This window comes from Gopherus evgoodei, chromosome 3 (genome assembly GCF_007399415.2).
Source record: "Gopherus evgoodei ecotype Sinaloan lineage chromosome 3, rGopEvg1_v1.p, whole genome shotgun sequence".
NCBI classification, from domain to species: domain Eukaryota; kingdom Metazoa; phylum Chordata; order Testudines; family Testudinidae; genus Gopherus; species Gopherus evgoodei.
In genome coordinates, this window is record NC_044324.1 from 151,303,098 (window position 1) to 151,317,677 (window position 14,580).

Consider the following 14,580-nt stretch of genomic DNA (forward strand, 5'->3'; position numbering starts at 1 on the left):
TCCTGGTTAAGCAAGGGTGGTCTCTTGCCATACTTCCCATGTTTCTTATGCAGTGGGATAGTTTGCTCCTGTGACCTTAATAATGTCTCTTTGAAAAACTGCCAACTCTCTTGAACTGTTTTCCCTTTTAGACTTACTTCCCATAGTATCTTACCTACCAACTTCTTGAGTTTGCTGAAGTCTGCCTTCTTGAAATCCATTATCTTTATTGTGCTGTTTTCCGTCCTATCATTCCTTAGAATCATGAACTCTACCATTTCATGATCATTTTCACCTAAGCTGCCTTCCACTTTCAAATTCACAACCAGTTCTGCCCTATTTGTCAAAATCAAATCTAGAACAGCCTCCCCCAAGTAGCTTTTTCTACCTTCTGAAATAAAAAATTGTCTCCAATACATTCCAAGAGAACAAGACAACCCAGGAGAAAGATATAAGGCAAAGACAACATAACCCCATTTGAACCAGCCTAATAATTTCAAAGTCAATACTTGATATTGTTGCAAGAGTTCCTGTTTAGGCTTAAGGTTGCTGCCTGCTCATTGCTATGCCATAAACATATGTAATACCTCCAAAATGCTCAGAACTGGTATAACATTCCGTTATGAATACAAGATATCTGCTGTGATCCATTTAAACAGCATTATGAAATTTTCCAACACCTACAGAACGTAGTTTCTTTTATCTAGAAAGGGTAAATGGTTTATATAAATACCATTTTGAATTCCTCCTAACCATTGTTACAGATTTACATTTTCTAAGATTCAGCAAAGCTTTCTAACCTTTGAAATATTTGTTGTTAAATAGCATCTTTGAAAAAAAAACTTTTTTCTGATAGAACAAATTTCATTTAATTATTTAGGGAAGGTTACAACAGTTACCAACTCTCTCTCCAATGAATACGTGGAGGGTAATTTTGACGGATTTAGAGCAGGAAAAAAGTTTTGGATATATACAAAAGACACATGGAACACCTGCTGAAATATCAGAAAGAGAAAAATGCCATTTTTTCGTTTAGTAATCAAGAAAATTTGACATTAACATTAAAAACGTGTTCTGGATCATATCAAGATCCTGAATAGAATTTTTGTTCTGTTCTGCACTCTGGTATCAGCTGGAGTGTTAAGAATATTACCCTACTAGGAAAAGTCTTGCCTTTTTGAAACTACTTGTTTGGAAAAGAGCATATTTTCTTCCATTCAAGGTCTCCTCTGAAAAATGAAGCCAAATCAATTAAGAAATTGAGACAATGTATTTAAGTGTGAGTTTTCTTTCCTTTACATTTGTCAAAGTAGCTTTGCATCTCTACAGAAAGACTCTTTGTATCATACAACTCGTCGTTCAGTCTATGACTTACGGGAATCCTGACATTTGCATCAATGCATGCATGAGGATTTAAGAACTGAATGTTACATGCAAAGGCTACCATATGAGGTTTAGTCATACCTTTTCCCTGCACAATTAACATGCTTAATTTTTCTATTTGTTCTTTTCCCGTCAGGGGAATTCACTAATATTGCTCTAAATATTAAAGTCGTACTTGAGTAACAAAACTGCTTTGAGTATTTGGATGCTGAAACATTGCTGGCTGATAAACTCACTTTCCAAAAGACTTCTTACTTGCCCTTTTAACATCAAGCACTTCAGAGAGAGTGTAGAAATAAAACCATACAGTATTAATACTAGGAGTATAAACTACATAGGAAAGAGATATCATAGGAAGTTGTGGGGAGTACTATTATAACAACAGGAGTCCAGATATTTTACAAAATACAAATTCTGAGTAGCAGAGGACCATGCAGTAAGTCCTGAATGGACATACATCCCTAGTCATAAGAATGCAAGTATACAAGCGGGGGGTATACTACTGACCTCTAGATCACAATAGTGACAGTCTGTACAGTGTTGAGAGAGATGTTGCAGAATGCAAAACTGCTGAGCCAAAGGCTGCATCGTCTCTGGACTGTTGAACTAGAGCGTAATGAGAGGCAAAGGTGTGGACCGAGGACCAGGTAGCTGCGCGACATATCTCCTGGATCAGTACATGAGCCAGGAAGGTGGCAGATGAAGCCTGAGAATGAGCGGTGAGGTGGCTCGAGGGAACATGAGCCAAGTCATAACAAGTACGGATGCATGCTGTCACCCAAGATGAGATCCTCTGGGAGGAGACAGGTATGCCCTTCATTCGGTCTGCCACCGCGATGAAGAGTTGGGGTGTTTTACGAAAGGGTTTTGTCCGCTCGATATAAAATGCGAGCGCTCTATGGATGTCTAGGGAGTGCAATTGTTGCTCCCGTTGTGATGAGTGTGGCTTCGGGGAGAAGACCGGAAGGAAGATATCCTGGTTGACATGAAAGGCCGAAACCACTTTAGGAAGGAATGCCGGGTGTAGTCGCAACTGCATCTTGTCCTTGTGAAACACAGTATACAGTGGGTCCACCGTGAGAACCCGAAGCTCGGAGACTCATCTGGCCGATGTAATGGCTACAAGGAAAGCTGTCTTCCAGGACAGGTATAGTAGCGAGCAGGTTGTTAACGGCTCAGATGGGGCAGACATGAGTCTGGTTAGAACCAGGTTGAAGTCCCAGGTTGGGGCGGGGCGTCGTACTTGGGGGCGCTCCAAGCCCTTGAAGAACCTAGAAACCATAGGGTGCGAGAACACGGAGCGGCCACTCTCCACTGGGTGGAAGGTAGAGATGGCCGCCAAGTGAACCCTCGATGAGGATACTGCTAGGCCCTGCTGTTTCAGATACCAGAGGTAGTCCAAGATGGTGGGGATCGAGACCTCAGTGGGAGTGACATTCTGCATTTCGCACCAGCAGGAGAAACGCTTCCACTTGGCCAGATACGTTGACCGAGTGGAAGGTTTCCTGCTATCCAGGAGTACTTGTTGTACTGAGGCACAGCAAAGTAACTCTGACTGGCTTAACCACGCAGCAGCCATGCTGTGAGGTGAAGGGACTGCAGATCTGGGTGGTGAAGTCTGCCGTGGCCCTGAGATATGAGGTCTGGGTGAAGAGGCAGTGCAATTGGGTTGTTTATTGAGAGGTCGAGCAACATGGTGTACCAGTGCTGCCTGGGCCATGCTGGAACGATCATGATCAAGCAAGCTCCGTCCCTGTGGAGCTTTAGCAGGACCCTGTGAACCAGCGAACGGTGGGAAGGCGTAAAGCAATTGGCTTGTCCACGGCATCAGGAAAGCGTCCGAGATCGAGCCCTGGGAGAGACCTTGGAAGGAGCAGAACATCTGGCATTTCCTGTTCTCGTGGGAAGCGAAGAGGTCTATGCGGGGAAATCCCCACTTCCGGAAAACAGAATCAATTCGTCCGGACGTTATTTACCACTTGTGAGACAGGAAGGATCTGCTGAGTCAATCCGCCAGAGTGTTCCAAACCTCTGGGAGAAAGGACGCTACCAGGTCTATCGAGTAGGCTATACAAAAGACCCAGAGTTGGATGGCCGCCTGACAAAGGGGGGAGAACCGTGTCCCTCCCTGCTTGTTTATGTAATACATGGCCGTTGTGTTGTCTGTGAACACTGAGACACAATGGCCTTGTAAGTGCTGTTGAAACGCCTGGCATGCAAGGCGGACTGCTCTCAGCTCTCAGACATTGATGTGCAAGGCCAGCTCCTAAGATGACCAAAGGCCTTGAGTGCGAAGATGTCCGAGGTGAGCAACCCAGCCAAGAGATGACGCGGCCGTCATCAGGGACATAGAAGGCTGGGGTGGATGGAACGGCATCCCTGTACACACCAGGGAAGGCGTCAGCCACCAGTTGAGGGAGCCTAGGATGTTCGGGGGAATGGTGACTACCATGTGTATGGAGTCTTTGCCCAGTTGGTATACCGAGTTGAGCCGAGATTGGAGGGGACGGAGGCGTAGCCTGGTGTGTTTGGTCACAAATGTGCAGGTAGCCATGTGACCCAAGAGACAGAGACAAGTGCGAGCTGAAGTCATTGGGAAGTTCTGTAGGCTTTGGATAATTGTTACCATCACCTGAAACTGAGTCGGTGGTAAGCAGGCTCTGGCGAGATTGGAGTCCAGGATGGCCCCAATGAAGTCTATCCTCTGTGTGGGAACCAGAGTGGATTTCTCTGTATTGATCATCAGGCCTAGATGTGTGAATAGGTCCTTGACGATGCCTACATGATGGGTGACTTGTGTCTCGGAGGTCCCTCGGATGAGCCAATCGTCCAGATACGGAAAGACATGTATCCGGCGGCAGAGGCGGCGACAAACAGCCATGCACTTTGTGAATACCCTCGGTGCTGTAGAGAGGCCAAAGGGTAGGACCGTAAACTGGAAATGCTGACGGTTGGCTACAAACCGCCTGTGTGGAGGATAAATGGCTATGTGAAAATACGCGTCCTTCATGTCAAAGGTGGCATACCAGTCTCCGGGATCCATGCATGGGATGATGGTCCCCAGGGATACCACGCAGAACTTCAACTTTATCATGAATTTGTTGAGTTCTCACAGGTCTAAGATAGGTCTGAGACCTTCCTGCGCCTTGGGGATTAGGAAATAGTGGGAGTAGAACCCCCTCCCCCTTTCGTCTTCTGGTACTTCCTCTATGGCTCTCATGGTAAGGAGCATGCACACCTCTTCTAAGAGGAATTGCTTGTGAGAGGGGTCCCTGAAGAGGGACGAGGGTGGGGAGTGGAAGGAGGGGGCGTGAAATACACTGGAGGTGGTACCCAAGTTCCACCATGTGTAGGACCCAACAATCTGACGTTAGCTGGGATCACACAGGGAGAAAAAGGGAGAGGCGGTTGGAAAAAGGAAGGAAATGATCCTGGAAAGGAACTGGTATGCCGTCCTCGGGCACACCTTCAAAAGTTTGTTTTTGGCCCCGTAGGTCGTTTGGTGGGACCCTGATTCTGGACCCCTTGGGGTCCAGACAGCCGTCTACGATTGCCTCGGCCACACTCTCTGCCGAAGTCCTGTCTTGGTCTAGGCGGGGGATAAGGGTGGTGAAGCTGGGGACAGAAGGACCTGTGCTGAGTCACCGGGGTGTGCATCCCGAGGGAGTGCATGATGACCCTGTTGTCCTTAAGGCTCTGCAGCCTGGGATCAGTCTTTTCAGAGAATAGGCCTTGACTGTCAAAGGGCAGGTCCTGTATAGTGTTATGTAACTTAGGTGGAAGGCCTGACACCTGAAGCCATGATATCTACCTCATGGCGACACCTGAAGCCAGGGTCCTGGCTGCGGAGTCAGCTGCGTCCAGGGAGGCCTGGAGAGAAGTTCTCACCACCTTCTTCCCTTCCTCCAAAAGGACAGCAAACTCTGGGCGGGAGTCTTGGTGAAGGAACTCCTTGAATTTCTCAATGCCGTCCAAGTGTTATAATTGTACCAGCTGAGCAGAGCTTGCTGGTTTGCCACTCTGAGTTGGAGGCCCCCAGTAGAGTATACCATGTGGCCCAATAAGTCCATGCGCCTAGCCTCCTTTGATTTTGGAGCAGGAGCTTGCTGGCCATGGCGTTCCCTTTCATTGACTGATTGCACAACAAGAGAGCAGGGAGGAGGGTGCACGTACCGGTACTCATACCCCTTAGAGGGTACGATGTACTTCTGCTCAACTCTCCTGGCCGTGGGCGTAATAGATGCTGGAGGTTGCCAGATGGTATCAGCGTTTGCTTGTATCATACGGATAAACGGCAAGGCCACTCTTGTGGGGGATGTCAGCTGACAGGATATCCACCACCGGGTCCTCTATCTCCGGGACCTCCTCCACCTGAAGATTCATATTCAGGGCCACCCGCCTCAGAAGGTCCTGATGTGCCTGCAGGTCAATTGGAGGAAGGCCCGAGGAGGATGTCCCCGCCACCGCTTCATCTGGAGAGGAAGAAGAGGAAAGCCCAGGGACAAGAGGGTCCTGCGTGGGCTCCTGTTCTTGAGTAACGTCCGTCTCAGGTGGAACTTGAGACATTGCCGGCTGAATGAGAGCCTCCTCTGTACTGGCGGGAGGGAGACGGCTGACTGTTGCCTCTGGCACCCGGTGTTCCGACGGTGCGGAGCGGGATGGCATTGGAGGTGCACTTTGTGCTTGATGGTATGCCCAAGGTATCCAGAATTACCACTGATGGGTAATCCTGGGCCTGGGTCTCCTGGAAGACACGGCTAGGCACATCTGAGTCACGGTCCTGTGCATAGGAAGCACTGTCTGTGTGAGAGGACACAGATATGTGACAAGATGGCCAAGGAGACACCGAAAAACCCTGGGAAGGGTCTCCATCTCTAAATGGTCTTTCCCTGTGTGGCACCGGAGAGCGGTACTGGTTGCCATACCAGTACAGGGAACGAGACCGGGACCTGTGACCGGAGCGGTGCCGGGAGGTCGACCGGGATCTGGAGGCTCTATATCTGGAGCGGCTGCAAGAGGCGCGGTGCCGGGAACGGTATCGGGAGCTGGATCGGTGCCAAGAGTATCGGGCCAGTGAACAGGACGCTGAGCGGTGCCGCGAGTGTGACTGGTACCGACATGGAGAACGGTGCCGGGATTGTGAGCGGCGCCGGGACAGAGAGTACCGGTGGGACCGTGATCGTGACCGGTGCCTCTCAATGGTGCCGACAGAGGGTGGCCTCAGCAGGACAGGCTTGCCTATTGATGGAATGACCCTCACCAGCGGTGCCGGGGGTTGAGGCAGCGCAGACTCCGTCAGCGCGATCAGCTCCCTCGCCGTAGAAAAGGTCTCCGGTGTGGAGGGAATTGTGAGCTCAACCACGGTGCGCACCGGGGAGCTTTCAGGCACTGGACTCGACGGCTCTTGTGGGACTGGAATCGACGGTGCCGAAGCTGTCGGTGCCGGGCAGTCTGACTTAGGTGGGTGCTCTAACTGCGGTGCAGGTGGCACGGGAGCCGCAGGAGTCTTATGCTTCTAAATCTGCAGAGAGAGGGAATGGTGCCGAGCAGACGACGGTGCCGGCGACGGTCAGTGCCGAGAGGCCTTAGTGGTACCGGCTCAATCCGGTGCCGAAGAGATGCTTCTGCTTGATGCAGACTGTCCAGCGCTCGGTGCCGAGGGAGGAGGAGTAAGAGTTGCCTCCATCAGGAGCTGTTTCAGATGAAAGTCCCGCTCCTTCTTTGCCCTGGGCATAAAGGCCTTACAGATCCGGCACTTATCGGAGAGGTGGGATTCCCTGAGGCACTTAAGGCAAGAGTCGTGGGGATCTCCCATTGGCATTGGCCTGTGGCAGGTCGAGCATGGTTTGAAGCCCAGTGAACCGGGCATGGGGCCCGGAACCGGGTGCGGGGAAGGGGTTAATCCCCAAATCCCTCTCAACTATATATACTAACTATAACGAAGAATGAATAAAACTAACTATAACTATAGAATTTATAACTATATACACGAGAATTAATAAAAGAACTATGAGTAGCTACGGAGGTGGAGATCAGCTAAGCCGTGCTCCACTGTTCCAACGACCGACATAGGCGGTAAGAAGGAACTGAAGGGCCGTTGGGTTGGCAGGGGTATATATCCAGCGCCATAGCGGAACCACTCCAGGGGGCGCCCAGCCGATCCACCGAGTGTTGCTAGGGTAAAAATCTTCTGACGAGCGTGCACGCGGTGCGCGCACACCTAATTGGAATCGATTAGCACTCGAAGAAGAACTGGAGGTTTGTAAACATAATTGGTTAGAAGACAAATTAAAATAAGACTTCAAATAAATCAATGATTATGGGAGGAGAGTGAAGGAGAGGAGAGAGAAAAACACAAACAGTTGCTTGGTGGACAAGAAGGGTTAAAAATTATAGACATCATTTGTAGAGGAAAGCGAGATGGATCCTTGGGCCATGTTTCAAATGGTGAGATGGCATGAAAAGCACAAAACTATCACAGGAAAAAGAAGTAGAATGAGATGTTTAGGAACAATAGGGAGAAAAGTAGGAAGTGAGAGCCACGTGAGAAGCACCCTGGATGTCAATATCTGTTCTAATGAGAGCTGAAGAAATGTATATGTATATTATGTATATCTCTCATGGTGGACAGTCATATAGATATATATTGTTAGATGCCAGCTCTTGCCTGGGCTGCTGGCATAAGTTAAGAACTAAAACTCATAGCTGGAGACCAGACGAGTTCACCTGTAAGCTATTTTCAGCAAAACTAACTATTTGTCTTATAAGAGGGTACAGTACACCGCTACCTCAATATAACACCACCTGATATAACATGAATTTGGACATAATGTGGCAAAGCAGTGGTCCTGGGGGGGGAGAGGCTGCGCACTCCGGTAGATCAAAGCAAGTTCAATATAACACAGTTTCACCTATAACGCGGTAAGATTTTTTGGCTCCCAAGGACAGTGTTATATCGAGGTAGAGGTATATTTAGTGTTTAGACTCTATGAAATGCTGGTAAATTGCTGCATGCATTAATGTCACTTGTAATACCTGTATTCCAAACTATAAGAAATTATGTAAGTTTTGTTTTATAACTTTGAAGATGTTTGCTCTGAATCTGAGAGCTCAGGCATAAGAATTGTCCCCCTCTGTCCATCCAGAAGGATTATCAAAATCAGATGGGCCATCAAGGAACATCGCAATACAAAGGACAGGTTAACAGCCCTACGACACCTTGGAAATGCTAAGTGTAAGGAAGCTGGTCCTGTGGACTTGGAAGCTGAATGAAGGAAATAAAACCTATGGGTATGGCTACACTTGCAGCTGTACAGCGCTTTGAAGTGTGAGTGTGGTCGCGGCACCAGTGCTGGGAGAGAGCTCTCCCAGCGCTGCCAGGTACTCCACCTCCCTGTGGGGATTAGCTTACAGCCCAGCACTGGGGCACTGTTTACACTGGCGCTTTACAGTGCTGTAACTTGCTGCACTCAGGGCGGTGTTTTTTTTTCACACCCCTGAGTGAGAAAGTTGCAGCGCTGTAAAGTGCCAGCGTAGCCAAGGCCTAAGTCACAGGAAGATTTTCCATCTCTCTTCACTGTTTGAATTCAGACAGGGCCAGAGACTTTAGAGTCTAAAGTTTAGACTGAGGCAGAGATCTCCAGGGGTTACTCCTGGGTCTGCACTGGAAAACACTTTGAATGGACAGATCACTACAACTCTGTCACACTTAGGAAAGCTCTCTCCCAGCGCTGGCGCCACGACCACACTCACACTTCAAAGCGTTGCCGCGGGAACACTCCCGCAGCAGTGCTGTACAGCTGCAAGTGTAGCCATACCCTTAGGATTTAGATGGTAACGCATTGTGTATATATATGTTTGCTTGCTTTAACCTGTAAATAACTCATTTCTTTTTCCTAGTTCATACCTTTAGATAGTTTATTACAGGATTGGTTACAGGCGTTGTTTTTGGTGTAAGAGCTAGAGTACCAACTGATCTGGGGTAAGTGACTGGTCTCTTGGGACTGGAAGCAACCTGAAGACGGTGTGATTTTTGGTGTAACTGATCATTTATCTCTAAGTCCAGCTTGTCTGAGTGGCAAGATAGACTGGAGAGTCTAAAGGGACTGTCTGTGACTTCATGGGAAGACTGTTATAGCGGAGTTGACATTTGTTACTGGTTTGGTGAAATCTAATTACAGAACACACCACCAGTTTGGGTCTACCCTGTTTTTGAGTCGGCCCCAAGTTAGGCACTTATGGTCATGAACCACTTTTGACAGCGTGATGTAGAGAGTGAGAGAAATAGTAGTAGAGTGAGTAGAAATAGTGTGTGTGTGTATATATATATAGTAGAGAGTGAGAGAAATCCTAATGAAAGGGGCCTCTGTTTAAAGTGTTATATGAAGATATCTCTAATTATATCGCTGGACTACTGGGTTGAATCCTTGGCTGGAGCCAGAGCTAATACTGAACTCAACCTAAATAGTCTCTTGTTCAAACAGAGTCTGATAAATTACAGAGCAGTACACCTTCCTGTTCTAAATAACTACAGACAAGAGAACAATTCCAATCATCACTGAATTTTCAGTGTAAAGAAAAACTAATACAAATCTAATTAATTTTTTGGGACTGGTATAGAGGAAGTATAACAGAAAATTTTAGTGGTAGGAAAAATTCTGTTTCTATTCATTTAAAAAAAACCCATCATCTCAATCTGGGCTACTGGGACTAAACAGTGCCCTAAGTACCAGGTAAGACAGCTACATGACAGCGGCTTGAGGTACACTCCCCATATAAGAAGTTTAAGTGGACAATGACCCAACTAATAATATTTAACAAAATACTCAAGTCTATGTTGCTGCCTTACACATAGTCTAAATCAAGGCACTTTTTAAAAACATATACAGCTGATATAAGAATGATTTTTAACTGAAGATAGATATGCATTTCCAGCTTGCTTATAAACATCCTAGAGAGCTGAAACAATCCATATTAACATCAACATTGCAATATATATGAGATACATTCTTTTCAGAGGTAACAATAAAACACAGTAAGTAGGAGATCTTATCAAAATACCCACATATGACAGAATATGACCAGAAAAACATGTGTCAGAGGAAGATCATGACTATATTACAGGGGTTCTCAAACTGTAGGTCAGGACCCCAAAGTGCATTGCGACCCCATTTTAAAGGGCTTGATCCCTGAATGGCGGAGCTCAGGTTCTCTCGCCTTTGCAGAACCAATATTGAAACTTTCTTCTTATGATTGCCTTACAGGTTTCCCTAATAATATTGTTGCAGGTTTCTCCATTTTCATTGATTTTAAAATGCATTTTCATTTCCTTGCTTATAAACAGCTAAAGTTCCTGAGTCTTTAAGCAGTAAGTAATACATCCTCCAAGATCTCTGTCTAACTTTCAGTTAAATCACAGAGCACAGCAAAGACAAAGCATGTTCACTACAAACCGAACTGCTCTATGATACTTATCTCCTTTGTAAAACACTGAGATCTATGGATAATATTGATAATAATACATAGTTCTCATATATTATTATAACAGTTTCCAACAGGGTGGATCTAGGAGCAGAGGAAATTATTATGTGATCAAGCCATCTGTTTAACTGGCGAGCATGAGATAGTCTTTGGAGGGTAATCAAAGTTCCTTCCAAGTCTCAAGAATGCACAGCTCCTATAGCTTAGTCTTTATATGTTGAGATCTATATGCTTCCTGTTTTTCTGCCCTCTCAGGACCACATTTGACTCTTTAGATTTTCCTTTTGTAAGTTTTGAACTTGTCTAATCTGAGTTCCAGAGCATTTTCTCCCTTTTCTATTTATTTCAATTTTTGATCTATGTCTGTGATTGTTTTCGTATGTTCACTTGAGACTGCTTTCATTTTGTTGACTCTTTTTGCTAGTTCTTCTACATAAGTTTTAAGATCTTAAACTGCTGCCTGAACATCACCTTTGATGTATTTTAGCTCAGAAACAATCTTCTTGATGTCAAATTTTGTGGAAGAGGGAAGCTTGGTTATTTTTTTTTTTTTAATTTGATTTACAGGTTGCTTTCTCTGAGTCCAATTCAGAGTTGGAGACAAACAACTCCAAGTTCAATAATTCATAAAAGTCTGTGACCACTAACACAAAATAAGTATACCCTGTCATAACATTTCTTCCCAGATCTGGACCTTAGCGTCCAAAATATGGGTGTTAGCATGAAAACCTCCAGGCTTAGTTACCAGCTTGGACCTGGTAATTGCTGCCACCAGCTAGGAATTATACAGTGCCTAGCTCACTGTGGTCTCCCCAAAACCTTCCCTGGGGGACCCCCAGACTCAGATGCCTTGAGTCTTACAACAAAGGGAAATAACCCCTTCCCCTTGTTTCCTTGTTACTTCCTCCCAGGCTCCCCTCCCTGGATGACCCTAGGAGATTCCCTGCTTCCAGTCCTGGAAACACAAGTACCGAGAGATCTAATCTCTCTTCCCCCTCACCCAGAGGGTATGCAAAGTCAGGCTTAGTAAATCTAACACAAAAAGAGATTTTCCCCCTGACTTCTTCCTCCCACCAATTCCCTGGTGAGCTGCAGACTCAATTCCCTGGAGTCCCCACTAAAGAAAAAACTCCAACAGGTCTTAAAAAGAAAGCTTTATATAAAAAGAATGAAAAAAGGACATAAAAGGATCTCTGTATCAAGGTGACAATATACAGGGTCAATTGCTTAAAGGAAAAAAATGAATAAACAGCCTTATTCAAAAAGAATACAATTTAAAACATTCCAGCATGTAAATACAAAAGAAAACAATATAAACCTATTGTCTTACTATCCTTGTACTTACAACTTGGAAACAGAAGATTAGAAAGCCAGGAGATAGAAAGATCACTCTCAGAGATGAGAAAAGGAACAGACCAAGAACAAAGGACTCACACCCAAAACTTCCCTCCACCCAGATTTAAAAAAGTCTTGTTTTCTGATTGGTCCTCTGGTCAGGTGTTTGGTTCCCTGTGTTAACCCTTTACAGGTAAAAGAACATTAACCCTTAGCTATCTGTTTATGACATACCCTGTTCTTTATTTTCACTTGTTCCATTTTGAAATGCTTTCTTTTCAATTTTTGTTAACTGCTTTAATACACAACGAAAGTAGCTTAGGTCTTTTGAGGACTCATAAGAAAGGAATTATCCGAATCATTTTATATTAACCCAAAATTGAATAACTATTCCACTAAATCCCTAAATAAAATAGAAAGAATATTAAAAATAATCTCCCATTTGATCCACCCATTTACTGTATCAGTATTTTTTCCTAAAACCAAAGATCTAGTTTAATCTGTTTTTCATTAGCCAGAATTGTTGGCTAAATCTGTTTACTGGAATCTGAAGAAAGGCTTTAAACATGAAGAACTAAAGTGACTATCATGTAATTTTTTGGAACAAATAAGCAATACATTGTCTGCATAGCATGTTGAATATGCATCACTGTGGGTCTAAACTGGAGACCACTGTCCTACAGAGATTAACTCTCCTTAAATGGATTATTTAGGAAAGCAGAGAATTTGTAATAAAAAAATTTCTGATTCAAAAGTGGCAAGGCAAATGTTTATAGTAAGTTATTCTTATCTTCATATTGGAGTCCAAACCCTTATTATAAAACTAAAGTTATCTTGATAACTGAGCTACAGTCTCCCTCAACAGGCGCCTAGAACTGTATGATAACTGTTTGAGTACCAGTGAGTTTATATGTATAAAGGAGAGGTGAAAATATTCTTAATTCTATTCCATGGAGTATGACAGATGCTGAAATTTAGGACAAGTTGCTGAAATACAAGCTATACATAGACTCTACCAGCTTTACAATTCTAGAAAACACAAGGTAGTGGTATAATTTGTTCATCTGAATTTGTTCTTTGTCACAACATTAATCAGTGTATGGAAAAACAGGAAGAGACATGGAGTTTTAAAAACAGATCACTGTAGTAAACCCAAATTTAGTACCTTTGCTAAAAACACAGCATTTCTAAAATGTTGTTCTCTAATTCAGACAGACTGAGGGCAGACTAAAACAACAGCAGGATCTAACCATTTTTAAAACTGTGTAATACTGTGTAGAATACTGACTAGTAAATAAAGAATAGCAGCAACACCATCAAGAATGATTTGGAATTTTTAGGCAATACACTGCAAGCCCTTTTATGCCTTTTTCCATACAAGAATACTAAAGTCTACTTTGAGAATCTGTATTTCATTATGATTACAGTATCCTGGTAATTTCAGTAAGTAGCATGTATTTCCCATCAGAAAAAAACTGAAATGCAGTGTGTAATAGTGGTATGTATTTTAATTTCTTACCTTGTCAATCATTTTACGTGCTTCCATTTCCTCAGCATTGGGATTTTCCAACTCAATAGTGTAAGTACCTTTGTCACTTTGGTCATCATCATTGTCCTTTTCAGTAGCAGCAGAAACAAGCTGGCTTTTTAATTTTTTGTCCATCTCCTGGTTTTGGCTTGGTCTATGTCCAAGACATCCTGAACTTCTTAACAATGCAGTTTGTAAGAAAGGTAATGGAACCGAGGGGTCTTCTGATTTTTGTTTTAATAGTTTTGCATGAACACCATGTGCTACCCTACTAGTCTGCAAAGGCAAAGAAACCCCTTTGATGTCTCCAGATGTACCTTTCACTTTCTCCGCTCTCACATGAGGTGTTGAAGAAGGAGTTTCTGAGCAAAGAGCTCCTACGTTCTGAGAAAAGGAATAAGATCGTCTCTTTCGAGGATGGTCTTCATCAAAAAACTCAATCATAAAGGCAGTTTGACTTATAGCAGCCTGCTCTTCATGCTTTTCTGTAGTATGGGCTTTCTGGTATGACTTTTTCTGTTCTAAATGTTGATGACTTAAATGCTCATCAACTGTTGCTCGCTTATTGTAATGCCTGCGTGCACCAGCATTTTCTGAATCACTCTGTGTCCCATCATCATGTTTATTCCCTTCAAACAAAACAAAACAAAAATATATTACTACAAAGTAAAAATATCACATGGACAGAAGCTGACAAATTAAAATGTACAGGGAAATTATACTTGTTTTTCTCTTGGTAACCCAATGTCCTTCAGTAACAGGCTCTTCAGACTTCCTACAGCTACACTAATGCATTCACCTTGCTACCAGTCAAATAAATGAAGTCTTCACAAGCTGATCAGTGACACAGATGCATTTGAATTGTCTTTTTTTTT

General features: G+C 44.4%; 1 protein-coding gene across 8 annotated transcripts in view; it reads right to left on the minus strand.

The window, feature by feature from the left end:
• Window positions 1-14,580, minus strand: part of CEP170 (centrosomal protein 170) — a 120,584-nt gene that overhangs the window by 87,329 nt on the left and 18,675 nt on the right. For all 8 annotated transcript variants that reach the window (XM_030556995.1, XM_030556996.1, XM_030556992.1 and 5 more), the window contains exon 5: window positions 13,697-14,334. In XM_030556995.1, coding sequence (XP_030412855.1) covers window positions 13,697-14,334 — 638 coding nt within the window. The remainder of the gene's footprint in view (window positions 1-13,696; window positions 14,335-14,580) is intronic.